The sequence below is a fragment of the Lagopus leucura genome, unplaced genomic scaffold (assembly GCF_019238085.1).
Source record: "Lagopus leucura isolate 7727_CA_CO unplaced genomic scaffold, USGS_WTPT01 Super-Scaffold_100157, whole genome shotgun sequence".
Taxonomy (NCBI): Eukaryota; Metazoa; Chordata; class Aves; order Galliformes; family Phasianidae; genus Lagopus; species Lagopus leucura.
Genome location: NW_024962334.1, coordinates 32,948,383 through 32,976,047, shown reverse-complemented (window position 1 = coordinate 32,976,047; position 27,665 = coordinate 32,948,383). Strand labels below are relative to the sequence as shown.

At 36.9% G+C, this 27,665-nt stretch overlaps 1 protein-coding gene across 1 annotated transcript in view; it reads left to right on the top strand.

Moving 5' to 3' along the window:
- Positions 1-27,665, top strand: part of NEBL (nebulette) — a 241,033-nt gene that overhangs the window by 51,761 nt on the left and 161,607 nt on the right. The window contains exon 3 of the mRNA XM_042889190.1: positions 17,579-17,663. Coding sequence (XP_042745124.1) covers positions 17,579-17,663 — 85 coding nt within the window. The remainder of the gene's footprint in view (positions 1-17,578; positions 17,664-27,665) is intronic.

The window sequence follows — 27,665 nt, the reverse complement described above, 5'->3', positions numbered from 1 at the left end:
AAGGATATGAGATCCATAAATCAGGGAGTGGCTTCCATTGATCTGTACATGTATATTCTTTTTCCCAGTGACAAAGATACATAGTCGAGTTTGTATTTCTTGACATTGCAGGGCAGATCATATGCTAGAAAGCACAAGAGATTTGCTTGCACTTTGCTTGCATTCTGTGTTGTCACATGTTTTTAAAACAGCATCCTGTCCTCCTTTCTTTTGGAAAGAAAGATAGCAATATTGAAATGTTGTTCTAGCAATGTTGACCTATTTTCCATCTATTTCTGCCACTTTATCAGTTAATAGTGCATTGGCAGGAGTTTATGCCCAGTTCTCCAGCCACTTTCTGCTTCCCTCAGTTATGAAACAGTAAATTTTTCTTTTTTTTTTTGGAGACCTTCATTTTTCCCAGCTTCTCCCACCGTTTTTTTGTCCTGAGTTACTGTATATACTTTGTCATGGTGCTACTATTTTTTCCCATCCAGATTTTCTTGTATGCTCTCAATTCAGATGACAAACAGCAGCCTCTCAGCAGGAGGCTAGTTTTCTAATCTTTGTAAAATCTGTCTTTAAAAGCAGACAAAGCTCAAATTGAACTGATCAAATCAAATGAAAGGAAATAGAAAACACAGGACTGCTCTACCTAGAAACTTGTAGCTAAGTAAGGCTAATATGAGTTAAGTCACGTTTGATAAGTGTGTGCATTTGAGTTGCATCCATTACAAGATCGATGCTTTCAGATTCACTGGCGAAATAAATAGAAAAGTAATTGGTGGAACTTAAAGTTATACCAATGACCAAAGACAGGTGATAATTCTGCATTTCTTGTTTAGCTGCATATGTAGGTTCTACATTTGAAAGAGGTGCTGCGCTTTTAATTTCTTCTGCATTGTTTTTTTCCTTTCTCAGAAGATGTCCCTCAAAATGCAGTTATGAAAATTTCCTCTTTGATTCTGATAGATATGTGATCCAAATACAGAGAAGAGTATAACTGAAGAAGTCTTTCTATTAAGGAGTTAATTCATTTAACTGTTAGTTTTTGCATTATTTTTTGTGTCTAATATTTTACCTTTTGCTGGTGCCTGGGGTATGTGTCACAGGAAGAAAGCGAGGTGCTGTACAGCTACCTTGCTGTCAAGAGGCCTTTTGCACTCTGTAGTCCATAAGAGGGGACTGCTGTAAGAAGTCTTAACTGGACTTCCCTTTCTTAAGCTAAGTTCGACTGTTACTGGGATGCAAAATACTAGAAAGCTATCTTGTATTCTCATTGATGTGTTTCTCAGTGATACTTGGGTCACTGAGTCACATAAAGCAAACTGTCCACTTCCATCTGCTGACCCAGTTGTTTCAGCTTCTTTCTGTTCCAGTGACAGTCCCTGCTGCTTGCATTCATTAGGAACAGCTGGTTGCTTACTCTGGGCCACCTTTGCTTCCTTCAAAGTCAGCTGTGGCTCTAATGCTTTCTGACTGCTGGGGATCTCAGAGGAATTTTTGATAGGTGTGTGCACACATGTATGAGGACTGATCCAAAAGTAATGCCTGTTTTATTAAGTTGGCTCACAGAATGAAAGGTGGAAGTTGGTGGTGTGGCAGTAGGAGCTGAGCCCTCCCACCAGTACTCCGTTACATTTTGTTATTGTGAGATAGATGGCAGCAGAGGGGCAGACTGACAAGTTGATGTCTGCCAAGGAAGAGGTCAGGAAGCAACGATGTAGAATTGAATTCCTCCATGTGGAAAAGATGGTACCCATTGACATTCAGTAACACTTGCTGAATATTTATGGAGATGAAACAGTGGATGCGAGCACAGTGAGGTGGTGGGTGGTGTTTTCTCTTTATACTGTGGAGTCCAGAACTACAAACAGTATTCAAGATGAGCTTACCTCAATGTTAAATAGATCAGGAGAATCACCTCATTTGACCAGCTTGTCTATGCTGTATTTAATACCCCCAAAATATGTTTTGCCTCTTTGGCTGCCAGGACGTGCTGCTGGCTCATGCTGATCTGCTCTCACCAGCACCCCCAGGTCCCTTCTACAGAGCTGCTCTCCAGCCACTTGGCACCCATCTCTGACTGTGTCCAGGATTGCTCTGTCCCAGGTACAGCACCCAGGGTTTGCTCTTGCTAAATTTCATGCCACTGATGAAATGGCAACCATGTTTTCCCCACTATGAACAGTTTCCTTAGGCAGTCATCACAATGTAAGTGCTCCAGCTACCTGACCATCTCTGTAGATCTTGTTGATCTCAATCCAGGATATTGTTCTTTCTGGTACTGGTGTCCCGTGCTGTAAGCAGTATTCTGGATGTGGCCTAATGAGCATTAGGCAGAGGGGGATAATCACTTCCCTCAGTCTACTAGCAGTGTTCCTTCTAATGGAGCACCAGGTGTCTTCCTGTGCAAAGAGAAGCTATTAACCCATAGGGGGTGTGAGCAAAGGGTTTAGGCTATCTAAAAAGACTGGGAGTTTTAAACTGCAGCTTGCATTGTCATGCAAGTAGTGGGAGGCAGATGGTTGACACTTCTTTACTAGCGATCAATATGCCACCTTGGTATGTCTCCCTCTGCCTCCATCTGTTATCAGCCTGGTGGTGGAGCAACCTATCCTGGGACATATGCAAGGCTATCATTGTATGCAGCACCACACAGGGAGCATTGTACATATGCTTAGCTGTACCGCTGGCCCTTTTTACAAGACTTATTGTTGGAAACAGAATGGCATGTCAGAGTCCTTGTTCATTTATTGTTTCCTTCCCCACACTTTCAGCCAAGAAGCAATAGGCAAAGGTTTAGTGGTGGAGATTTGCGAAGAGACAAAGTGGCAGAAGAAAGGGACAAGAAGGGAATGGTACTGAGAGAAGATTTCCCCTCATCTCAGCACTGATTTTACTTACATTGATGATGATCTTTTGCAGCTGTATTTCCCACACTGACTTTACTTGGCAGTTGTTGCCTTTGGGAAGAAAAATACCTAAGTGATTTGTGTATGAGAGTTCTCAGTAGTGGGAAATTTATTATTAAAGCACACTAGTTACAAGAAACTGGTGATTACACAAAATTTTTCAGTTTAATTATTATTAGAAAGGTATATGCTAGATATATAATTTTCACTTTTGATCCTGGGCATTAAAGAACAGAGACAACAGCATCTCAGGAAGTTTTGTGAATAGGAGGGTAGGTACTTATATTTGTCTTATAAAAGCATGTTGTTGTTGTCATCTCTTCCATTTTACCTTTTTATTTTTTTTTCATGAGTAAACTCTCTAGTCTGATAACTCTTCAGTGCATTGTCGTTATTATACACATGAAATCAAACCATGAACATTTGTATAAGCAGATGGAAACTGTAAAAATGAGTCATTATTCTGTCCTTTAGATGGAGTTCTGGTTTATTTGGGGTTTTTGAAAAAATTGCAATGGACAATGAAGTGCAGATTACACCGAAGGGATTAATTTGGAAATCTTGATGGAAAGAATTTCAATGTTAATGGTTTTCATTCTGTAAAGGAAGATTAGTTTTATACAGAGATTTCTAATCCAAGTTTTTGACCATGCATGGATGCTCATCTCAACTTCAGTATGGCTTTTGACAGTCTATTACATCATCCTCACAGACAAACTGAGGAGGTAAGGACTAGATAAATGTACTGCGATGCAGGCTGCAACTTGGTTCTGAGAGTAGTGGTCTGTGACACAAAGTTCTGCTGGTGACCAGTCACTAGTGGTCTACTCCAGAGGATGATACTGGGCACAGCACTTTAGTGCCCTCATTACTCACCTGAGTGATGGGACAGTTCATGCTGAGCAAGTTAGCAGGTGACAGAAAAAACTGGGAGGAGTGGCAAGTACAACAGAGGGGTGTGCTGCCATCCAGACAGGAGCTTGACCAGGAACTTGGAGGGCATTGCCAAATCCTGCCCCTGAGGAGGAATAATCCTATGCAGCAGTACAGCCTGGACCAGCTGGAAAGCAGCTTTGCAGAGAAGGCAGCACCTGTGGGGATGCTGGAAGACAAGAAGTGGAATATGAGCAAACAGTGCAACCGTGTAGCAAGGAGAGCCTCATTTACTAAGTGTGGAAAGAGCATTGCGGGTGATCCTTCCCCTCTTCTCAGCACTGGCGCTTTGACCAGTGCTGGGATCTCCACTAAGGAAAGACGTAGATGTACTGAATAAAATGAAGGCATGCAAAGTTGAATGTGAATGTGGTTTTTCCAGTGTGAGATGGCTGAACACTGAATGCGTTTGTGGGGTGTTCAGAAGGGAACTGGGCATAGTCCTTAGCAGCCTGCTCCAGTTCAGTGTGCTTTGATGATTTTCAGAGGTCCCATCAAATCTAAACTCTTCTGTGGGTCTGTGATTTAGAAATGGAGGCCAGAAGGTGCAGGGAAGCCAAGCGGAAGAAGGTATTTGTTGAAATGTCGGAGCAGAAGTCATTCTTAAGTTTCTTCCTGGAAAGCAGAGAGGCTGAGAGTCCAGTGATACAACTCTACCTGGGATATTTATGCTTCATTCTCTAGTAGCAAATTAAAAGGTTGGTATAAACTCAATTGGCTACACTGTTTAATTGCTAAAAAGGTGCCAGGCACAATAGCCTTAACCTGTACTAGTTGCTCTATCCCAGACAATTCCTAGATATGATTCTGAGCACAATCAAGAACATTTTGCTCTCTCTTGGCAGTTTGGATGTGGTGACCTTGTTTTGGATGGTAAAAGATTTGAGCAGTTGATGTAGGCTGCCCCATGCAAATTAGCTTCAGTACCAGAGAATGTTGCTAGATGCTTTTTGATTTAAAAGCACAGATGTAGCCTAAAAGTCTGGGTGCCTGAATCCATAGCTGTCATCCCAGCAACCTCAAGAAATGTATCTTTTTCCAAAGCTCTTGCTCCCATGCTTTTAGGCTCACGATTCAGATGTATTTTCAGAGCAGGACCTCATCAATCTTTAATGACTGATGGGGAACCAGGAGACTAGACATTGTGTCTGAGCCAGAAACCCCCTGAGATTGGTCTCCAAGTGTTAACTTCCTTTATAAAATATAAAAGAACATTAAAACACATGGGAAGACATTAAAAGGCTGGCATTAAAAGAGTGAAAAAGGCCATAAAAGTATTTATGTGGGAAATTTAAATACATATTTTAAATTCCAAACAGCAGTAGCTATGCTGTGTTCTTCCACTTTTTTTTTTTTTCTTACAGAGCAGAAATTCTGTTGTTTAAACTGCTCTCTGCTGACATTATTCTTTGTAGCTATTCTTCACAGTATATCCAACTTCCATTGAAACAGAACGTTTAGTCTTTCACTGGTGAGCAATGCACAATGTGCATGTTTTTAACAGCTTTGACAAAGCCAGATTAAATCAGCATGCCCTCCAGCTTTTTCCAAAGACATCTTTTTATTTCCCTCAAAGTGTGGATCATGAAAATTTTTTTTGTTCAAGTACTTATTTGGGACTATTTGGATTTCAGTGAAACTGTTGAAGTTTGTCAAATACAGAGTGTGGTCAGCTGTCATCTAGATATTTTAGTTTTCACTTGGTGTGCAGAAGTTTTTCCTTTGCTTTTTTTGGCCACTGAGCTGTTCCACAGAAGCCTCAGCTTTCCAAGGTGAAGTTTTGTCACCTTGAGTTCGGAAGCAGTTTGATGTGACTGAACACCTTGGAAATCTTGGTGTTTGGGTTTTGGTGAGAAAGCACACAGAGCTCCGTCAGGCAGAGGCTCAGGTGTGGGAGGAGAAGCATCTGAAGGAGCTTGGCAGAACTGCTCTTCTGCAGACTTGAGCAATGTATCAGCTTGTAGCAGATGGTTAAGAGATGCTTTCAGCATTTGGAAATGCTTTAGTTTGCACGTTGAAACTGTTTTTGTATTGTGTATTTGTTCTTGCTTTAAAATCTATGTGCGGAAGTACTCTATGCTCCTGTCTGGTTGTAGATTGTATTAGTGTCAACATCCATATGAAGCCCCCAGGAATAATCTTAGTACAAGAAAGAAAGTATGGTTATGTATCCAAGAGACATTGGCAGAGAGGTTTAGTTTTGGCAGAAGACATATGGCTCTTTGAGCTTTAAAATATTATATTAGCTCTTGAGTTATATGGAAAATACAGAATTTTTAGAATCTAAAATATTTGCAGTGTAACTTTAAACACTTCTATAAAGGAGGCCATGTGCTTTATCAGTGATGTGGGTGGGCTGGTACTCAGGTGAGTTTAGTTGCTGAACTGCTTCAGAGGTTTCAGGCTTCTTCCTCACTGACCTGCAAGAAACTGGTGGAATCAATTCTAGCTTCTATGAACTGGCAGGGTGAGCTGGTTCACTGTATAAAGTGATAAGTAAAACTGTAGAAGAATATATAACATTCAATAGCGGGGTTAGTGATTCTGTGTAAACTGAATTAAAGTTGCTAATAAATAATTACATTATTGCCTGTTTTTTTTTTTTGTTCATATTTATAAAATGAGTGTTTTCTTTTTCCTTTTTTTTTATTTTTTATTTTACTACTAATCTGTATGTAACTGGAACAAAATCTGTGGAGAAAGTTGTTAGCACTGCACTGAAATAGGAAAAAAGAAGAAATTTTTGTCAAATGATATATTAGCTGAAGTAAACCCCATCAGCTTAAAGGAATCTCTGCCATCTTGCAATCTTGATTTATTAACTTCTGAAGGTGATCATTGAATGGCATAGTTTTCTTTTACACTGACAGGTGAAGGGGTGGTACCAGTCATACATAATGCAATAAGCAGTTTTTCAATCAAGAGACTTACTTTAGGTGTTTATGAACAAACTTGAGCTATTGACATATTTCCTGCAAGTCATTGTGAACTTAAATACAACAGATACAAGTAGTGTGCTTTCCCTTTCCTATTAGCTTTGTTTTTCTCCTACTCATAAAGATGTCCTCCATTTTATTCCAAATGGATTCAGTTGCTCTCTAATTGCTTTGCTTATGGTCTTGCTGGTGTGTTTGCAGGAATTTAGTAACAAGTGTAGAAGAGGCCCAGACAATGACATCTGTCAGCTTTCTTTTTTTCGTGTTTGAGTTCACCCCTAAGTTTTTTGTATTCCTGTGGTGTAAACGCTATTTAACCACTATGCTGTGTGATCTAAAAAAGTGGCTTTTCATTTCGTCTCATGTTTATCACCTGGATTTTCCATGATTAGGTTTCTTCTCTATCTTATAAGTCACTTTTTGTTTTGCTCATTCCAAAGGTGTGACATTGCACCTTTTGTCTTGTGTAGGTTGAATTTCTACACAGTTTATGGAAATTACTTTCAAATATTTGGTTGATAATTTGGGAACGACACCTTTGTAAATTGACTTAAGAATAGTTTGCATTCCTTTTACATGTTAATTCAACTTAAAGTTCCCTTGGGGACTATTTTGCATCCTAAGAGAGCTCCCTCTGTAACGGTATCAGCACCATTCAGTGGCTGCTCTTCTCTTCCCAAAATAGGAGATGGGAAAAGTTCATTTACCTTTACATCCAAAACTATTGGAAGAAGCAGATCAACTGGAGGCTGGTGGGCTTCAGGCTGCAGAGTGAAAAGCTCATGGGATGGCATCAAGCTCTTGTTTGAATAGCTTTCTCTGTGGGAACTTGTACTGGATGCCACTTGAGGTGTCATTCACAATTTGATCTCTGGAACATCTGTGTCTGTGAGATTTAGGGTCTGTGTCAAAGGGTGTGATGAGAAGGCTCATGCTCATTTGCCTAAAAATATGAAGCATTTATGTAGCTGCATCTGATCCTACACAACTCCACTGAAAATAGTTAGCAGACCATAAGGAACAGAATGCATAATGTGTGCAGCAATTCTGGGGGTGTTTGCAAGACACTGTGTGAAAATATGCTACCTGGCTGTTGCTTTGTTGCAGTAAATAAAGAAACATCTGTGGTTTGGTCTCAGTTACGTACTCTTTAGATTTGGTGTTCATGGAATGTATATTGCGTGTAGCATGACAACTTACTCCAAAACTGTCAGTTTTCATCACTTCTGCCAAGGATTTACATTAAAAAGTTATAGTGTAAGCTTTTATATGCCCTTATTACTTCATAAGAATAAGACAAAGCAGGAAGAAAGTATTCATTTACAAGCAAAATCTGGATGTATTATACAGTAATTTTGTAAAGGTGTGAATACAGTGTAAGCTATATTTTATGAAACTCTTGTGTGTAGTAACTTTATTTTTTCTTTAGCTAAAATTATTTTATGAAAGTGTATACATTACAAGAGGGACAGTTCATAAAACTGCACAAATAATGTACTTGATTAAAGTTTACAATATGTGAACAAGCAACTACTTTGTTTTTGATATTATTATATATATATATTTAATTAAAAATACAGATCCATGTTTTCTCAAGGATTTTTATGCAAAATGTTACCTGATTTGAAATTTTTTTTGTTTTAAAAAAAAAAAAAAAAAAAAAAAAAAGCAAAATAAAACAAGCCACCAACAAACAAACACAGAAAAACAAACAACATAATCCCAAGCCTCTATGAATCCTGCTAAGAAAGAAATAGTTACTAAAGAAATAAAATGTAAAACTGCTGCCAAAAAAAGGAATTTTTTTTTTTAATCAACTGTGAGTTTGTATACTCTATTATTTGGCAACCTTGTTAGAAATGCAAAAACAGAATGCCATCTCCACCCTACTAATTTTGTCATTTTCTAGTTGGCAAAAAACCTAGCTTTTCCATATTTTATTTTGGTACGTGTGTAAACTCTGTTTAATTTACTTATTTTTTGCTAGTAGCTTGAAATTGTTGGTGTTGGCACAGCTTTAGAGGAAAAATACTTAATATTGCAATTACAGTCAAAGAGGTAACGCTGTTAAGACATTCAACATAATATTTTTCTGTCTCCCTTCTCATCTCCTCCCGCCTTTTTTTATAAATAATGTTCCAGCTGCTTAGATTACAACATACTAGTTTTCTCTCTGTAGTAACTTGCAGAAAAAGTCCCTTTGAGGGGATCAGTATGTAACATGGATCACTATTCACTTCAGGATTATGCCCACAGTTCTTGAGGAGGCAAGTCAGTCATGACTCAAGGTTGGCAAGCTGCCTTTGCAGTTACATTTTGGCTTTTAGGAAGAACCTTAGATTCCCCACCCTGTTGATAGCCAGTTTCTACAAGTTCAAAAGAATTATGATGTCTGTCTAGCACTTATTTCTCTAGGTGGTTTTTAGTGTCCCTATGGTCCTTTTTGTGTCCCTATTGGTTCTTCTTCCCATGTCTGGGAAAGATAAGTTTGAAATTTGAAGCATTGAAGAGTTGTCTTCCTTTGCTTGGCTTTATAGGTTTGCAGTCAGTGTAAGCTAGTCAGTGTACATAGAAGAGTTATGTAATAGCATGGAAGCTGGAAACTAGAGAAAAAGAAATCCATATTTGGTTTCCCGCGTTTTGAACTTAAAACTAGTTTTCTTCATTCAGTTTTATGAGGACAACAGCTGTAGTCCAGTTTCATTATAGTTGTAATCTATTGACATACAACCTAATAATTTTTCAATGGATACATGGATGCTTCAGTTTTTAATAGCGAATATTCTTTCAGTCAGTTACTGTCTTGGAAACTGAAGGCTTAATACATATAGTAAGTAGTCTGTCTTGGTCTCTGATGTTATTCTTTCATAGATTTTTAGCATTAATTTTTTTAGAATAAAGTTTCTGTTGTACTTTTTGCACTGAAAAACTGAGAGAGAAAAAGTTTGTTATTAGGAATGATTCAAGTTTTGCTTCCATTTCTACATGCTCTTTGTATAACAAAGCTTTAAATTTAATTGTTCAGATTCAGTCCCCATATTGAATATTTTCTCTTATCTAGGAGCTTTTGAATGCTTGATCTTAAGTATGTGTTTATAAGGTGTATTTAGTGGTGAGATTTCCTCAGCATGACAAAAATGGATGACTGAAATAAGAGAAGTTGAAATGTTTCTTGCATACAGTACCTGGACTATCTAGAATGCCAACAATGGGGATGCAGTGGAAAATATTGATAATGATGCACAGAAGTTTTCACTCAGGGGTGAAACTATTTTGAATAGTCATCAATTGGGTGAGATTAATTCCAAGCAAGAAAGAGAAGACTTGAAATTTCCTTAAAGTAGATTTAATTTCTTCTACAAGTGCTACCTGACTGGATGAATGTTTCTGCACAGAGTTAGATGTAAATCCTGAAACTGAGCTTGATTTACAGTCAGCTTCTCAGGATTTACAGTCACTTAGGGCTACACCAGATGGGTGAAGATGTTTACTGCCTACAGAATTTTCCTTTGTAAACATGCTATTGTAGTGCTGAACCAATATTTTTCCAATATTCATATGGTGAATGCAGTTCTTATCTTGTATATTTTGTTAGTTAATGCCATGGTATTTAATGAAAATCTGAAATTCGCAGTGATTAACATTTTAAGGGAGGTCACTTTTAGTGTATCTTGAGCTCCTGCTGCTGGGTGGGCTTTTTGTGTCCTTTATCAGTTGTGAGAAAGCTTGCCCTACAATACAAGCACAGAAGAATTGATCATCATAAGTACAGCTCTGCAGGGTATCGATGACTTTCTATTAATTGCTTTACTGTGAGTGAGGGGTGGGAGAAGATGAGATAATATTGGAACATCAGGGTTGTATGTTTTTTAAACTAGTCTAACTGTAAAGATGCCATTTCATGTAACATAAAATTCATCTTTGAAAGAAAATGGTTAAATAAATTACCTATGTAGCCACTGACATATTTCACTGAATAAAATTAGATACCACAACCTGATGAAGATTTGTGAAAATAATACATGTGTACATACCTGTGATATGGAATCAGGTGATGAAATGACAGTATGGGGCAGAAAGGACATTATAAAACATGGGCCCAGCCAGATTTTGTAGTTTTCATATGTAAGATGGGAATCCCAGGACTTAGCCATGTACAAAAATGCTGGCTTGTGGTAAGCAGAGAAAGCATTTGTATGAATATTCTTTGGCCTGAAGGTTCTTATTACTTGAAAAATAGTCCAGAATTAAGGGGAGAAAAAGTGCGTGCATGTTGAAAGTAAGAGTAGAACTTAGAACCTACTCACCTATTTCAGTGTTGTGCTGCTTGAGATGCCAACTCATTGGTGGTACATTAATTGACAGGAAAATTTAGGAAATCTATAAGCAAATTTGTTACTGCTGGAGCCATGAATTATACTCTGGTCAACCCTGGAACTTGAGCAAACTACTAGCTCTGTCCAGGTTTCAAAAATACAAAGCATCCCAGGCTGTGCTGAAGCAGTCAGACTGGGAATTTGGGCCTGTGCAGAGTAAAGTGCTTTTATTGTGTCTCTGTATGTCATATTACCAGTGTTCTTAAAGAGAAAATCTGCAGATTTTGCTGTTCCAGTCAGTATTTTTGTTTTTTGCTTTATGTTGCCAGAGTTGCCTATGCCTTCCTTGAGCTTTTTGATCATGTTCTGCAGATCCTGCTCCGACAGCAGCTCTTGCTTTTCTGTCTGCTGTCTGTGTCCATTAATATGGTGCCGCCAGGTTCCTGCACAGCTCAGGGCTGCCCTGTAGCTTTCAGTGTGTTACAGATTCATTTATTTCCCCAAGCAATGCCATCCGTAGCTGAGGAATAGCTAAATCTGAAAGTAAATTATTGAAAAAGTGAGAGCCTGGCTCCTTTGATAATTTGGAGTGTTCTGCTACTGAAGACTGTGGTGCTGGGATTTTACTCTTTTTTTTTTTTTTTTTTTTCCTAAATCTGTATTCCAGCTGAATGTATTATACCACTTCTTTTTATTATATGGTAAGTTTCCTAAATATGAACTGGATGTTCCTTTCTCTTGTATTTTTTAAGATCTTTTTCATTTTTGAAGTTTAGCCCTGAATTTCTCAAGAGGCAACTCGCATGTCTCCCGTGTATTTATATATTTATTTTATATGTATATATTTATATATTTTTATTTATATATGTATTTATATAGTACAGTGTATTTATTTGAATCTGGGAAAAAAGAGTTAAAACAGTGAATGTAAGAAATATGAGATAGGAAAAATGACTAGCAGAGGACACCAAGACACAGACCCTATGCCCTGTGGCCAGATACTATCAGAATATTTAATATGGTCCCTATACTTTTGTAAACAATCCCTGATAAAAGTCTCTGCAGACAGGTTATAAAATACCACACTAGCAACATAGTGTTGGGTGATGCGTGTCTGACTGTAGGACAAACTGATCTGTGGCCTTTCACTTGTTCCAGAAGTGAAGATTGGGAAGATTGTTGGAATATCCTTGCTAACATTTTTTCATGGAGCTTACTCTTTTCTAAATCTCCAACCGATACAGACTCTTCTCTCTCGGGGAATTTTCTCATGAATGTTAACTTGTAGTTAGCTGGCATACTGCAACAACCTTCTCTTTTACTTTAAATAAGAAATACAGATGCACAAATTAAATATCTCAAAAATCAAATCCCTTGAACATCAAAGGATAAAGATGGAAAAGCATTTTCAAAAACAAATGTATTGCAGCCTAGTATCTGCTATTCATATAGCAGGGTAGGTGATAGAAACTACAGAGAATTCTGTCTTCAGATTTGGTTTAGGGGAATTGTCAAATCTACCTTGCCCACTTCATTGCATGAGTTCTACAGTAACAAAGCTGTATTACCCACTGCCTAGATTATTTGTCATCCAAAATCCTTTATAATCTTATATAGATAAATGATGTTGAACAGAATGTTCAAAACAAAAAAGAAAACCCAGGGAAATCCCAGAGCTTCAGAGCAAGAATTTCAAAGCAAGAAGTCAGCGGTGGGCAAGGTTTCCCTGCTGCTGCTGCTGCTTTCTTTGTCGCTGCACATCTTACATTTCTTTCTGTATAATGGCATGGTTTCAAAGTAAGGAGTGGAAGGCAGTCCCATGAGTCTTCAAGCCTGGTGGTAAACTGCCATCCCAAACACTGCCTGGCTGAAGAGAGTTTAATATCTGGTCTTCTTCCTGGGTAAATTATTTCATGTTATTTCTCTTATTGGAAAGTTAATTGGCAATCTGTATTTCCTCTCTGTGTTTTTGTGCTGAATTCAGTTGTATTTGTGGATGTGGGCTCAGATCATGATTAACAAATTGGGCCCTTAGAGGTCTGAGAAGGAGCTTGCTTGTGTATCCTTTAGTTGTTGTGAGTTTGTGTTGCATCTACTACGTCATTATCCACTATTCAGCTGTAGTTTGAAACACTTGCATGCACTGTACTGAAATGCTAGTTGTAAAAGCAGTATACGTTTTTTGTAATTGATTTAATATTGATTTAATTTTTTTGATTATATATTTTTTGTTTTTCTGTATTACTGCAACTGAAAAAAAGTTTTTTCCTTTTCCTCTATTTTTCTTAATTTATCTTTATTGTTCTTAACCTCCTTGTGTTCTAGATTTGACTTTAATTTGAAGAACAATTGTTTCAAATAAAGATTAGGAGAGCACAGATAGCCTAATGTGGTGGACAGTGATGACAATTGGTATTCTGAGAAGATTTGATGAAGCTGTCATTCATAGGAAGAGGGAAATAATTCTTATTTGTGTAGCCTGTGGATATTCTCTGAATGATATGACAATGTGTATGTTGTGGACAATTTACAAATGAATACTCCAAGAGAAGAGATAACTTGGCAGGAACCTAGTTAAGTGTTGTAATTCTGCTACTGAACAGTTAACATTGCAGTTAGAAAACATACTCAAAACATTCTTAGTCATGTCTTAGATCAGAATGAACGAGAGTGAGGCATGAACATATTACTTTCAGAATAGGCTTGAATTTATCTCAAGCTTTGAATCTGACCTTTTTCAGAACAGGAAAAGCTGAATCTTCATCCCATTATCTCTCAGAACATGTTTTTTATTCCTTTTGTTGGTTTGAAAGTGTGGAAAAGCTGATGAAAGCCTTACAAGTAAACAAGTAGGTGGAAAAATTTCTATGATTAGTCACTGTAAAAGCTGTTAGACTTTCAGGTGGTTTCCTGAATTATTGAAGGTTTTGCTGTTATTGTTTCCAAATCTCAAAAGTGAAGGAGTTTTCTCAGAAACAGAGATTGAGTTGGATTTAATTTATTTATCAAGCTGTGCAGCCGAAGCTAGCAATACAGTACATAGCAGAAACGCCATACTGTGTATGCTGATTTGTTCTGGACCTTCTTGTATAGGTCTTTGTACAGGATTAATCCTAATAGCATTAGCGTAGTAAGACATATTGCTAAGTAGACTTAGACTTAGACAAAGACTTAAAACAAACATCCTTTGGACACTGCTATTAAATAGCTGGCATGACATCAACCTCTTTAACCAACTCTCTGCTTTTCTCAGACATTATCTCAGACAAAGGGAAACTGAGCAACAGATTACCAGGAACTGCGATATCACCATGAGCCTTTCGAATTAAAGACTGTTGCCACCCATTTACTCATCCTTATTCAGACCATTCTGATGAGATATGATATAGTCTTAATCTAAATATCTAAATATCTAAATAAGCAGTTAAGAAGCAGATTTGATCACTTTAAAGCTATTTAACAAGGCTTCTCTTTTGGTCAAAATTACGTAATGTTACAATGCATAGTTCTTAGATAATAGTTTTCAGATAATGTCTTAAATACTGATATTTTATTGATTCTGAATATACAATAGCAGTAAGCTTAAAACAGATGTGAGTGCTCGAGATAAATTTAAATTCTAACATTGATGTTTTTTAGTGGTTTTGAAGCAAGATGACTCTAAAAGCGTGTTGTTCTGCTTGATAAGCCATGTGGGTGGCTTCATAAATCAGCTATAGTTAAAATTAAGAACTCTACCAGAATGATTTATTAATCTAATTTTTCTAAATGATTTTTTTTTTAAATCACTGTAATACATTGTGATAAATAGTTAAGATCAACGTAAAGACAAAGTTCAACATCAGTAGGTTTTTTATTTCAATTGTGGGTACTGTGTGCTTCTATGTTCAAGTATAAATACTGATATAATCAGTGTACATTGTAATTTGAAGCATAGTAGAGCACCACTGGTTCAAGATGAAGAATACCTTTCCCACTTGAAATGGAACTATTTCTGTATCAGTGGTGACCTTAAATACATCAGTGCCTCAGTGATTTGTTCTGCTTCTTGAGATACCTGGGAGCTTTTCAATACTAATTGTGGAACCAACCATTTCATTTGCAAAGGATCAGAAATAAAAGCTGATGTTGGATAGGGACAAGGTTTTCTTTCATATGCTTCAGAATGAAGAGGAGGATAATTTGGGATGCTGGCTTTACAAAAATATCTCTGCTGCTGTTGCCAAGAGAGTCTGTGGGCTGTGATTGTGACACCTGCTCCAGTGTCACATGCAAATTTCACACGGGTCTTGGCAAAAACCCACCCAAGTTGGCTCCCACTCTGTGCTCTCCACATTAAGGGGATGAGTACAGGTGGTGTTTGTGACTGTAGTACCAGAGTCATGGTATGTAATCATGTTAAAAAGCAGTGCTATGAAAGTTTATGGGAAAGCTTTTGGTGTTCTACGTGTGCCTGGCATCATGTTTGAATTGTATGTGTAGCAATGGCTTTTTTTTAAGGGTTTTTTAAGATTCTGTCATTTACAAGAGTTTTCTCTGGATATCTGAGAGGCTGCTTTTCCTTAAGAGCACATCACATGCTGCTCCTTGCTACAATCCTCCCTGGATATCTGCAGACCCTAGCTGTGAGGTGGCTCACTGCCTTCTCCATCTGTCCATTGCTGCCTTCCAAATGGGGCTCATGGCCCTCCTGATGGTCACTTTGGCTTTTGTCTTTGTCTTCTATATAAAGCAAGGAAGGGTAAGATAGAAAAGGCGAAATAAAGAAGGGAAAAATCCCCACGCTTATAGATGTATCTTTCTGTCCCAGGGGATAACATTCAGCTGATACTATTTGCTGATTTCATTTTGTGTCATCTAAGTAAAGCCTACTCTTGTCCCCCTGTGTATTGGTGGAGCTGTGTCTGGGTGAGCTGGAGCCCTCGGATTGAAAAGGAATACAGGCGGATGTCTCTTGCAGCACACACATTTCTCTTTTTGCGTGTGCTGAAGGAAACCTTTCTCAGGAAGCACTGATTTCTGTGGCCAGAATTACAGTCTTGGTAGGCTTGAGAGGATCTAGATGTAATGGCAGGGGAATAGGCTGAATGATGTCATGACTAGGTTTTTTTTCTTTCTTTTATAGTTTTCAGTTGCATTGTCTAGCCTAGACAAATGGCTCTAATGGGTGGGAATATATTTTACCTTAAATTCTTAAACTTGCTGTGGTGTTAATCCTCCATCTACCAGATCAAATTAAAACCATGCACTTCATTGGAAATAAAACTTGTAAACAGAAAATAAATCTTATAACTTTGATTACAAAGACCATATATAATTTCAAAGCACAGAAATTTTCTGATAGAGCTGTAAGACTGAATTAGTTTCTGAAGAAAAACTAAACTGAAGATTAGAGATAATCTTGAGTTTGATCATGGTGATGTTTGATACTGTATATCCTCCTCTGACTTTGGACTCTTTCTTATTTACAGATTAGTCCCTCTGTAGAAATTAATCTACTGTGCCTGTTTTGTTTTACCCTTGAAATGTTAGAGGCAAAAGTGGATTAGTAGACAGATCTGAGAAGCTGTAACTAAATGAATGAGTGACTCATATCTATAAACGTAAACCTAATCTTTTGGTTTGACACTGAAGGTTCTCAAAAGTAAGAATCAGATTCCTTGGAGTGCTGCTGGCTCATAATAATACTTCTTTTTGGGATGGCCTGTGTACTTTTATTATTTCCTTGTGTTTGGTGGTCTTTCTTATAATATAGTTTTCTGTTTAACTGTAAATTTGTAGGATAAATTCATGAAAATGAATAAATCATAGTTCTATAAATCGATTCTAAATACAATGAGTAAGATTTGACTATTAAAGATGATGTCTGAAATGCCAAAGAAAATAATAATGTTATAAATGTTTAAAAATTCGAAATCAAAAAAGATATGACTGACAGATTGCAGTTCTGAACCATTGCAACCTTTGGTGATATAAATAATTCTTCTTCTATGTATAGCGGTGTATTGACATATTTTCTATTGAAGCATTTAAATTTCTGTACCTGAAATGGCAGTACAATCTGATTCTTCAGGTTTCTGCACCATGATATTCCATCTGCACAAATTTTATGTAACTTCTGATTTTCTATAAAACATTCAAATCTGTATTCATCATGTGACTATGCCAAGAAAAGTTACTTTTCACTTTACAAAAGTTACTTTTACTTTACAGTTAAAGATACTTTTGTTCACTCTATTGAAGAAAGAATTGTCTTGTTGGTCTCTGCAGACAGTGATGAAGATAAATGGATAGTATTTAGAGTTGTTACAGAAACTCATTCATGCTGTTTTTTGTGATGCAGTACTGACACAATATTTTTAAAGTAAATGTTTCTAACACATCCAGTAAACTAAGAAACATTTCTGTACAGTCTAAGAAAGATTGCCGCAATACATTTGACTTTCTATCATGTGTAAATATTTACCCTTTGGCTTTGCACTTCTTTTTTTTTTTTTAGACATTACCCAAAGCAATCCTTCACTACAGTGGCTGATACTCCAGAAAATCTACGTTTGAAGCAACAAAGTGAATTGCAGAGTCAGGTAAATCAAATGATTCTTCTGTTTTACTTGTATTGGATTACCTGCCCCACTTCTCAGAAGTTTTTCTATTGGAAGAAATATCTTTAGGTCGGAATAGCATTACAAAAGTCAGGGTTTTATGTCAGTTCTCATAAATGTAATCATATATAGTTGTATATATAAATATATAATCATATAGTTGTAACTCTGTTGGCATTACTGAAGTCATTAATTTTTCAACTGTATGTTTAGTACCTCTTTACATAGTTTTTAAAGTTTGAAATCTAATAGCAGAATCCAGAGAGTTCATTCGCCTTAGACAAATGTCATTTTTAGCTTGCATCAAATCTCAAAGCTTGTGTGATTATAAACAATTAATTTGTCATCAGCAAACATTTAGGAAATCTGTCAAAACTGACCTGGCTGAATGATCCATTTATAAATCTAATATGTCCTGGTGAGCTCAGATATGGTCCATTCTATAAGCCAGATGTGACAAAAAATTTATCCATCAAAGCTTACCTATGTTAACGGGACACTGAATTAAATGGGTAAGGAGAAAAGTGAAAATAAAAAAAGGAGATAAAGACAAAAACATTGTATTTGCTTACTAGTATTACGTGGTAGGTTTGCTACTTTTTTTAATTGATATTAATTCCTTAACATTTGGTCTTTCTGTCCGAAAATACCAGTTTTGTAATGTTTGATTTTTATGTAAGCAACATTGGAAATTATCCTGGCTGTGTGAGACAATTGGTAATATTGGATTCATTGTATTTTGTGAAAGTTGGTTTTCTATTACAATTTTATTCATAATTTAATTGCAATTTCTCATTATAAATTGACAGTTTATAGTAATTACTGACAATTAACATAATAAGGTGTGGAGCACAAGACAGACAGGAGGCATAAAGGTCTTTTCTGTTTGGGAACCTCTTTGTAGGTTAATGGGTGAAATCAGAGGAGTGTTAAAAAGAAACATCAGCAGATATTTGGCACGATGTATCCATTAAAAAAATTGCTTCCATCATTAGGGCTGTTCTTAAAACTCAAAGAAATTCTTTCGTGCTGAAATTCTACCAGAAGGAAAGAGGAGAGTTCTGTAGTCCAGTGTTCTGTGTACAGCAGTTAACATCTTGTTAACAGGAATGCGTTAGCTATATTTTGTAAAAGTCTGTATAAAAGGATATAAACTTCGTATACTCTTCCTAGTGGTTTGAAGAAAAATGATAGGATCCAGAAGAATAATACATTTTTTCTATTCTGTCAATTTTTCACTGTATTACCTTGTGCATCTGTGCACATGTGCATGCATACATGTGAGAAATCACTTTCCCTGTTTGAAAGATGCTGACATGTTGTTTTGTGTGAGGAAACTTGTTCTATGCTGGTTAAAAATAACCCAACAAGTGTAGTATTTTACGTACCTTCATCAGTGAGAAACCTGGATTTTGCTTAAGTATAAACTTGCTGCAACTATTTGCAAGAAGTGGCATAAAATGCTGTATGAAGTTCTACTTGAAACTTGGAAAGAGGGCGAAACCCATAATTTGTGAAAGGTGCCTCTTTATTAGGTGTTGAAAGTTTGTCAAATACAGTTCTAAACTACATAGATCTCTACAGAAGTAATGCCTCCCATTTCTTTCCATGGAAAATACAAAAGCTACAGATAGCATAGCACTATTTCATAGAACAAATTCTCAGCTACAAAACAGTATTTTTCAACAGTAATCACCATTAGCTACACGTTTTCATCAGCTATGAACAAGAGCATGCATGCTGTGCTCAAAAAGTCTGTTCCAGTGGAGGTGACCCAATGTTTCATGACTGCTATGATGGCATGATTACTAGGAAAAAGTTACTCATGCAGTCCATCTTTCATCAGCCCAAACAGATGGAAGTCAGAAGGTGCTAGATGGAGACTATACCACACTGGTTGATGTGGTAGGACAGCCCAAGCCAAGATTGGTAATGTACTCTATGGTCTTTAGACTGGACGGTGCCTGGCGTTATCATGTTGCAAGAGAGATCGCCTTCTTGTCTGGCTTGAGTCTGGAAGTTCAAGCATTCAGCATAGTGAGATCTGTGAAGTAGTGGTCAGAGTTGGTTTGTCTTGATTCCAGGAAATCCAGAAGGCTCATTCCTTTCCTATTCCAAAAGACAGCGCACATCACTTTACTCTCTGAGAGCTATGTCTTGAACTTTTTTACTGATGGGGAATTCACATGTCACCAGTCCATAGACTCCATTTTGACTCTGTCTTGTAGTGTTGGCACCACATCCCTTCACCAGTAATGACGCAATCCAGGAAACTGTCAACTTCAGCCTTGTCCTGGTTCAGCAGGTTCTGACAAACTTGCATATGGTGTTCTTTTTGTTCCTGTGTGAGCATTTATGGGACCCACCTGCAAATTTTGCAATATTCCAATGTTGAAAATGATGGTGGCAACACACTGAAGCTGATTTCAGCTCCATACACACTTTCCTGATTGCAATCCACTCATTTTCATGGATGAGCTCATTGTGATGTTTTTCATTTCGTGGTGTGATAGCTGTGCAGGATCATTTGGAATGTGGATTCTCATTCATATAGCTGTCACAACTGCTGAAATGCACTACCCCACTGCCTCACTATACTCACATCCACTGTTTGGTCTCCATAAATGTTCAGCAAGTGTTGATGAATGTCAGTAGGTGCAACTTTGTCTACATGGAAGAACTCAATTCCACACCTTTGTTTCATATGCACTTTCATGTCAGATGCCATTCTGTCAGATTGTTGCACTGCTGTCATCTGTTCACATAGCAACAAAGTGTAACAGTATGGGTGGGAAGCTTTCACCTCTACTAACGTACCACCAATATAATGAAATAGGAGGCATTATTTTTGGAGCAGCCAAAAATGTACAGTGGCACAAATTTATCTGCTTGTAGGAAAAGTCACAACATTTTTAATAATAATTCACTTCCTTGTTGCTGTTTCACACTGTTTTAATGCTGAAATAAAGATTCCAAGGACCTTCTATAGTCTAGTTTAAATCTTATAATAAAATTGTAACCTTTCAATAATATCACTAATATTTTTATAACAGTATAAGTCTGTTCATATCCTGAATCAACCCTATTGGCTGTGTTGCTGTACCACAAGCTTTGCAGAGAAAGTTGCAAGACTTCCAGTTGATACAGATGTTTGATATATAATTTGCCATTGTTCAAGTCTCCTTCAATTTCTCCATCCTTCTATGACACTTCTTTAGTGTCATACAGTGCAAATAAGTGTGTACATGATTCAAGAAAAGTATTTCCTATCAAACCAAATCGGATTGGTTTGTCCAGTATTCATCAGAGCTTCTTGAGTGCAGTGCTTCTTGAGAGCTTCTGCCAGTGCAGTGGTGCTTTGGGACAGAATAAATTCCGTTAGGTAATGTAAAAAATAAAGTTAACTTTTCAGTAAAAGTGTTTCTACTGTAACACCTGCTTTTTAGGTTCTAAGTAAGCATGTTTAATGCTTTTAGTTCTGAAAAGGCACAACTCTGCATTTAGCTGTGAGATTCCAAGCATCTTTTAAAAAATCTACAGATTTAGAATTATTGATCATTCTAACAAGCAAAGCAGGAGGATTGGGTAAAGAAAGCACCGTTGAATCTTTATAATCTGAAAAACGTGTGCATTTTTAAGCTTGTTTCAATTTTCATTTAAACAGCAATTGACAACGTTTTAAGCTTGAGGTGCTGTGTTCTCTATCAAGATTCTATTAAGGTCAGCATGAGGTGCCAAGCTGTCATGTTGGCATAGCAAGATGAGCAAAACAAACAAAACCAAAATACTGTTCTCTAGAGGAGTCAATAGAAAATGAATTGCTCTTTAGTACACTTGAAAAATTATGTTGTTAAGAACTCAAAAGGCAACATCTAAAAGCTTTCCAGAGAATGTTTTCCTTCTATACAATATAATTTTATAGTTTTTGCTCCCATGGGCTTTCATCCATCTCTGTAGTTTGGAGGAGAGACTGCATTTGTCCATTAGGAGAGGCTGGAAGTTTGTTATTCCGTTCAGGAAAACTCCTCAGTTTGGTATGCCTTATCTCTGATGAAAAACGATGTTTCATGATCTTTTGTCTTCTAAATTTAAGATCACTGTTTCAAACAACAGTTTTCTTTATGCGTCTCTGAAGAAAAATCCCTATCTTTAATTTGTTAGAGGTGTGTTCCTTCATTCCGCAGATATTTTCTGTATGCGCTTACAGTATGCTTATCTCAGATATTTCCTCTCAGCTGTGTATACTTGGGAACCACCTTCATGTACCTTCTTTGGCTTTCCTTTGCTCCAGCTCTCTCTTAACTTTCTGGCAATGTAAACTGCTCTACAGTCTTTAGTTCTTGTCTGTGGCAATGCTGTGCAGATCAACTGTAGCATTTCCTGTTACAGAGGAGATAGGCTACTAATACTACTCTATGGCTACCGTGTTTCTGTTATTTTGCACTTGCAAAATACTAAAGCTGTAAAATTCAGGTTCTTACAGCAGTGCTTTATCTTGTTTCCTGTCTGCTGCTCCTCGCTATCACGGAGGCGAAACCAGCAAGTGAAGATGAACACATTGTAACTCTGTGGTCAAGAGAGAGAGACACCAACCAGAGCATAGTACTGAAGTTCCTGATAAACAAACTGGGAGGCAGAGAGGGAGTTTCTCTGTGGAATACATCAACTTTTTTGTTGTTGTTGTTGTTATTGACACATTTGTTGTGTCCTGAAGTTCTTTTCATTTCACAGGTGGAATTACTTATCTTTGGATGAGGTATAAGATATCATAGACTTATTGAAATAGAAAAGAACGGTTTGCTTAAAACTGAAGTTGCTAAATCTGTTGATTCTTGTCCTGAATGCATATCTTACAGTTTTTTTTTTTTTAATATAATTTTGATTTACAATTTTGTTTCTGATATCCTTGACTTGCATAGTCAAACAGTTTTTAACTAACTTCCGATGACAATTTGCTGATCAGAGTAATGGAAGTTGCTTATAACTGAAATAACTTTTATTACGATGTTGAGGGCTGACTATTCTTTATTTTTGTTTTGGGCTACCTAATGACTTGCAAATCAGTAGGATAAGCAGTGTGGATAAAAGCAGCGAATTCTTTCTTTTTCAGAACCAATCTTATTGCATGTATAAGTGTTATAGCCCAACTACAGGCTTCATTGCATACGCAAAACAACTGCTTTAGATCATTTCTTTTGAAGTATTTTGTCACTTCTCTGCAAAAAGTCTGCAAAAATGATCGTGGAAAGAGCACATTGGGAAGCAAGTATGAATGATTACAAAACATTCATACAAAACTTTAGTCAGACTCATGGATGAACGTATGTAAAAATGTCCACCTACCTAACCAAAATTTTTTACTACTGATTTGATGATACAAAAATAACTGCCAGCAGTGGTTGTGGGAATTTCTTTTCCTTTCTTGCATTGGTGCTTGACCAATATTTATAGTGATTTGGAAAATTGATATAATCTAGTAGGAGAAAAGCAGAGCTTTAACTATGTTTAAGGAAGAACAGTAGCATTTGCAGAGATGTGGAAGAAAAACTGTTCCTGCTGGTCAGAAAATCATGAAGCCTGTAAAATAATCAGTAGCAGGGGAAAAATCATCTTTTCCTGTGTCAAGACCAGAAACATTAAAGAAAATAACCTTGAATAAGTTGATGTGAAGAAAAAAAAGTTTTTCTTTTCAGATGTGTGTGATGTATAACTGTAAAAAATGAAGAGATAATACATCTAAGTGAAATAATAATATAATTCTTATTAATTCTTATTGCTAGGATGAGAGCAGAATGGTCATGATTATTAAATATTTATTGAGCAAAAGCACTTCTTAGTATCAATAAAATCAAAAGTGAAGCAAATAACTTCTAGTTATACAGTCAGAGATATTAGAAAAGAGACAAAAGAGTCACAGAATTTGTAGCTCTTACTTGCATGTGTAGTTGAAGAATTCTTAACTGATCTGCCCTAGAATTGAAATTTTTGTAACTTTTTACAGGGACAATGAATAAAGCCATTAATGTTAAGATGTTATCAGAATTGCTGTAATTGAAAAGTTAGTCAATTAATATTTTACATTTTAATAATTAAAAAAATACATTTTTTGCTGAGTGAGGAGGGAATGGATCATGTAATGTGTTCTTTTTTTCATGTGTTAACAAGTTTCCCTACTGATCCTCTTCAATTTCTTTTCTGCTTTTTATTTTTGGAACTAGATCTTTTGTTAATTGTTGTTCTCTGCAGTTATGTTGCAGGAAATAGAATGCTGTGATTTTTGCTAGTTATCTTTTTGACTCATTACTGCGTGGAATTTAAACTGCAATGAGGGAAAAAAGCTTACTTTACAGAGAATTTAAAATCAAGTACAGAACAGTTTTTGTAAGTGAGTCATCCAGGGATTGCAAGTTAGATGCTGAGGGTGCTTCTATACTGATACCTAGAAGAGGGTCAGAAGGAAATCAGTTGTGCTGAAAAGTCCTGTGTACTGGTTTATGTCCACATTGTGAGTGGCTTGTTCCACTTAGAGTGATCTGGTTGCCACTCAAAACACAGAGCACTCAATCTTGGTACTGGGTCTATGTAATGCACCTCTGAGTATAATGGATACATATCTTTTTATATTTGAAATAGTGTGAGGGCTGTATCCCAGCTCAGTAGTACTTGTGAAGCATGAAGCTGATTTTCCAGAAGATGTGATGGCACTTGGGATGCTTGAGGGTCACTATGTGGAAGGGCTCTGCAGGCCTACTGGAGCTGGATGGGTGCGAGTCTGTCTGCACTGCCCCTCAGGAACGGCCTCTCAGCACTGAGCTCTGCTTGTGTACGTGTTTTTATTCCCAGTAGTTCTTTAGCAGAGCAAGCGAATGAACTCAGTGCTTCCGGGAACCAGGGTGCCAGTACTGAGTTCATTCCTTTATGCTCTCTTAGCACAGCTGCTGTAAAATGAAAGTCTGTAAAAGCTGGGAAATGAGTCCACATCACCTTTTCTTTCCTTTCTGATCTTCAGATATCTGTCTTTCATGAGCTGCCATGTTTAATCAAAAGGGGTCCATGTAGAGTCATTTCCTATTGATGCTGCTGCTTTTTCTTCCTGAAACACTTCATTCTTATTGTGATCAGCAAGGAGAAACTCGACTAAGAAGGGTGATGATCCGGAGGGGAGTACTGGTAATCAGCATTAATGGAAGGAGCCTGCCTTTGCTTATTCACCCTTCAATGGAAAGAGGAATTTTCAGGAAGATGCTTTTAGTCAATTCACTGAGTTAGGAGAACTTATTTTCTTTTATATCGCCACTGTCACCCTCGAGGATGTTCTTGGTCTTTGCCCTAGACTTCCATTTGTGTCATGGAGGAGTAAATTATGTCTTTTTTTTTTTCTCCATGTAATTGTGGGTGGCATATTTGATAATTTGTCAGTAGCATATAAGCATTTTTGTTAATATCCTTTTATCCAAAGTAAAAGCTTAATTTTTTTTTCCATTGTGAAATTGTAACATTTCATCATAGATCAAAGCACTGGATTAACCCATTTGGCATTTTCATATTGTGACAATTAATGGATTCCATTTAGTTCCTCATTTTAGACTCATATTTTTTTTAATGGTACTGACCTGTTTCTTACCAAAGCATGGAGCTAGTCATCTATCTTAGTATAAATAACCAATTTTTCTGTTCATCATTTGCAATTTCTTCACAAACTTCAGAGACATTGGACTAAGACTTTTTAGGGGCAAGGTTAATTTTTCTCTTCATTTTTTTCTTGTCCTTATTCTCATGGCCTTACATTAATGTGTTCAAAGGATATGATTAAGGGCTATATTTGTCTTAATTGTATTGGTTCTTGAAAATGTTTTGAAGTTGGTCCTTCTTCCCACGTAAAGTTATTTTCCTCAAGAAAATACCATTTCTGTTCCTCAGGCACTATTTTTTTTTTCTGCTGATGCTAGAAACAACCTGTCAGTTTTGCTGGTTCAAAGAATTCTTGAATATGCTCATTGCTCAGGGTTGTGCTGATCTGCAGATATCCATGCTTCCCTTTTATGCGACAAATCAAATTGATAGCAACATGTACCTGAGTTTATCAGCAGATTGAATGATCGAATTCTATTTTAACATACCTCAAGAAGCTGCCTCAAATCCATGTTTATTTCATAGCTGAATATTTTGTTGTGGCATGCAATAAACTTGTTGCATATCTATTGATGGGATATCTAGAATTATAGAACAGAAGTTCTATGAGTGTGGTTATATTTATTTGGTGGTGTTTTTTTTTTCCATAGAATGCACACACTCTTTAGATCTGTATTAGAAAAAAAAAGGAAAAATATTGATTTACCCACATGATTATCTGCCATGTATGTCTGTTTCTCAAGAACCTTAATAAGTATGTGTTTTGTTTAGCAGTTACCTGCCTCTGCTAAAGCATTTTTAGATTGTTCGGGGTATTTATATTGCAGATGAGTTGCTGCACTTTTTCCCCCAAAGTTGTAACACAGAAAGTCTATCCAGATGCATATCTTTGTTTTCTGCAAAACATCTGTTGCCACTGTGTGCACTAGTAACAGAGCAGTACCCCTCAACTCCACTAGTAATTCTGTTTTTTTTGTCAGCATTTGTTCCGTAGATGGCCTTAACAAAATGTAACCAGCAACGTTGCTTTACTGGGGAAATCCAAGCCGATGAGAGTGTCACGCTTTTTCAATTAAAGTCTTACAAGCTTTAAGCAAATGAAAAACCAAAAAGATAGCTTTAGCTGCAGTAAAAAAATTTTAAAAATTAACAAACAAAATCCCTTTCTTTCTCCGTGCACCTCATTAAAATGCTGTAGGTGGCTCCAGGATTTTGCATGGTTGCAGAAAGGCATTGTCTGCTTCTTCAAGATGCATTTTTTCTACTTTGAAGCTTTGTGGATCTTTCTGTCTCTGTCCCTCTTTACTTATTTGTTCTAGATTTTTTCCAACGCACTGTAGGCTGAGCTCTCTGTTAGTGATGCAAAGAACACTTGTAATATGCTTAGTGCAATTGTGAGAAGGCAAAAGGAGCCTAAGCCTAAGCCTGGTACAAGGCCAAAACAGAACATGGAGCAGAAATTGCATTATCCTGGCCTTATAGAATATTGAGAAGAAGAAAGGCAGGAGAGTTTCCTGGGTAGTCCTACCCCTTGACCCCAATAAAAAGACAAGTGTGTTCGTCAGCATTTCAGTTGGTCATTTTCCTGATGCTTAGGTTACTTATTGATGGGGCTGTTTTAGATCCAAGAAATATACTGTCTTTCTGATTTATTCTCAGATGGTGCAGGGACCATTCAGAGTTCAATGATTTCTTGTAACTGCTGCCTTGCAGGATGGATTGAGGTCTATTTGGGGTGATGGTTTGTCAGGTAGTGCTATGCTTGCAGGAGATTATGTTGATTGGCTTTCAAGTGAAAGGGTCATGAAAGAAAAGGAAACCAGGACCAGGTCAGGAAAGAAAAAGACCAGGATTAGTCTAATGTTTAACCTTATCCAAAAGAAAGTGACTGGAGAAAAATACTAAATGCTCTAATTGCACTGAACACTAGAGATTTAAAAATATGGAAGGTTTTTTTTTTTTTTTTTTTTCTTCTCATCTTGGGGGAGAGGAGGAAAGTAAAACTTGCCTGGAGCAATTTTTTACTTTTTTTCTGATAGCTTAGTAGACTGTAAATGTTGAAAGGCAAAATATAAGCTGTTTAAATTAAAAAATGCCTTTGCCTGCTACCTCTTATGTTACTGTGACACTGCATGCTCAGAACAGAAACCCAACTGAAAAACACTAATTTGATATTTAGGGCCAATGTGTGAATATTTTTTATTTGTATAAACTTATAATTCAGTTTGATTATAAATTTGGACCTCTATGTACAAATGTATGTGTTTGGTAAGTGCATTCTAAATCTCTTGTAAATTCAGATTAGTCACATTTCTCTTGAAGGAAAATAATTTTATCAGGTGAAATTAAGCA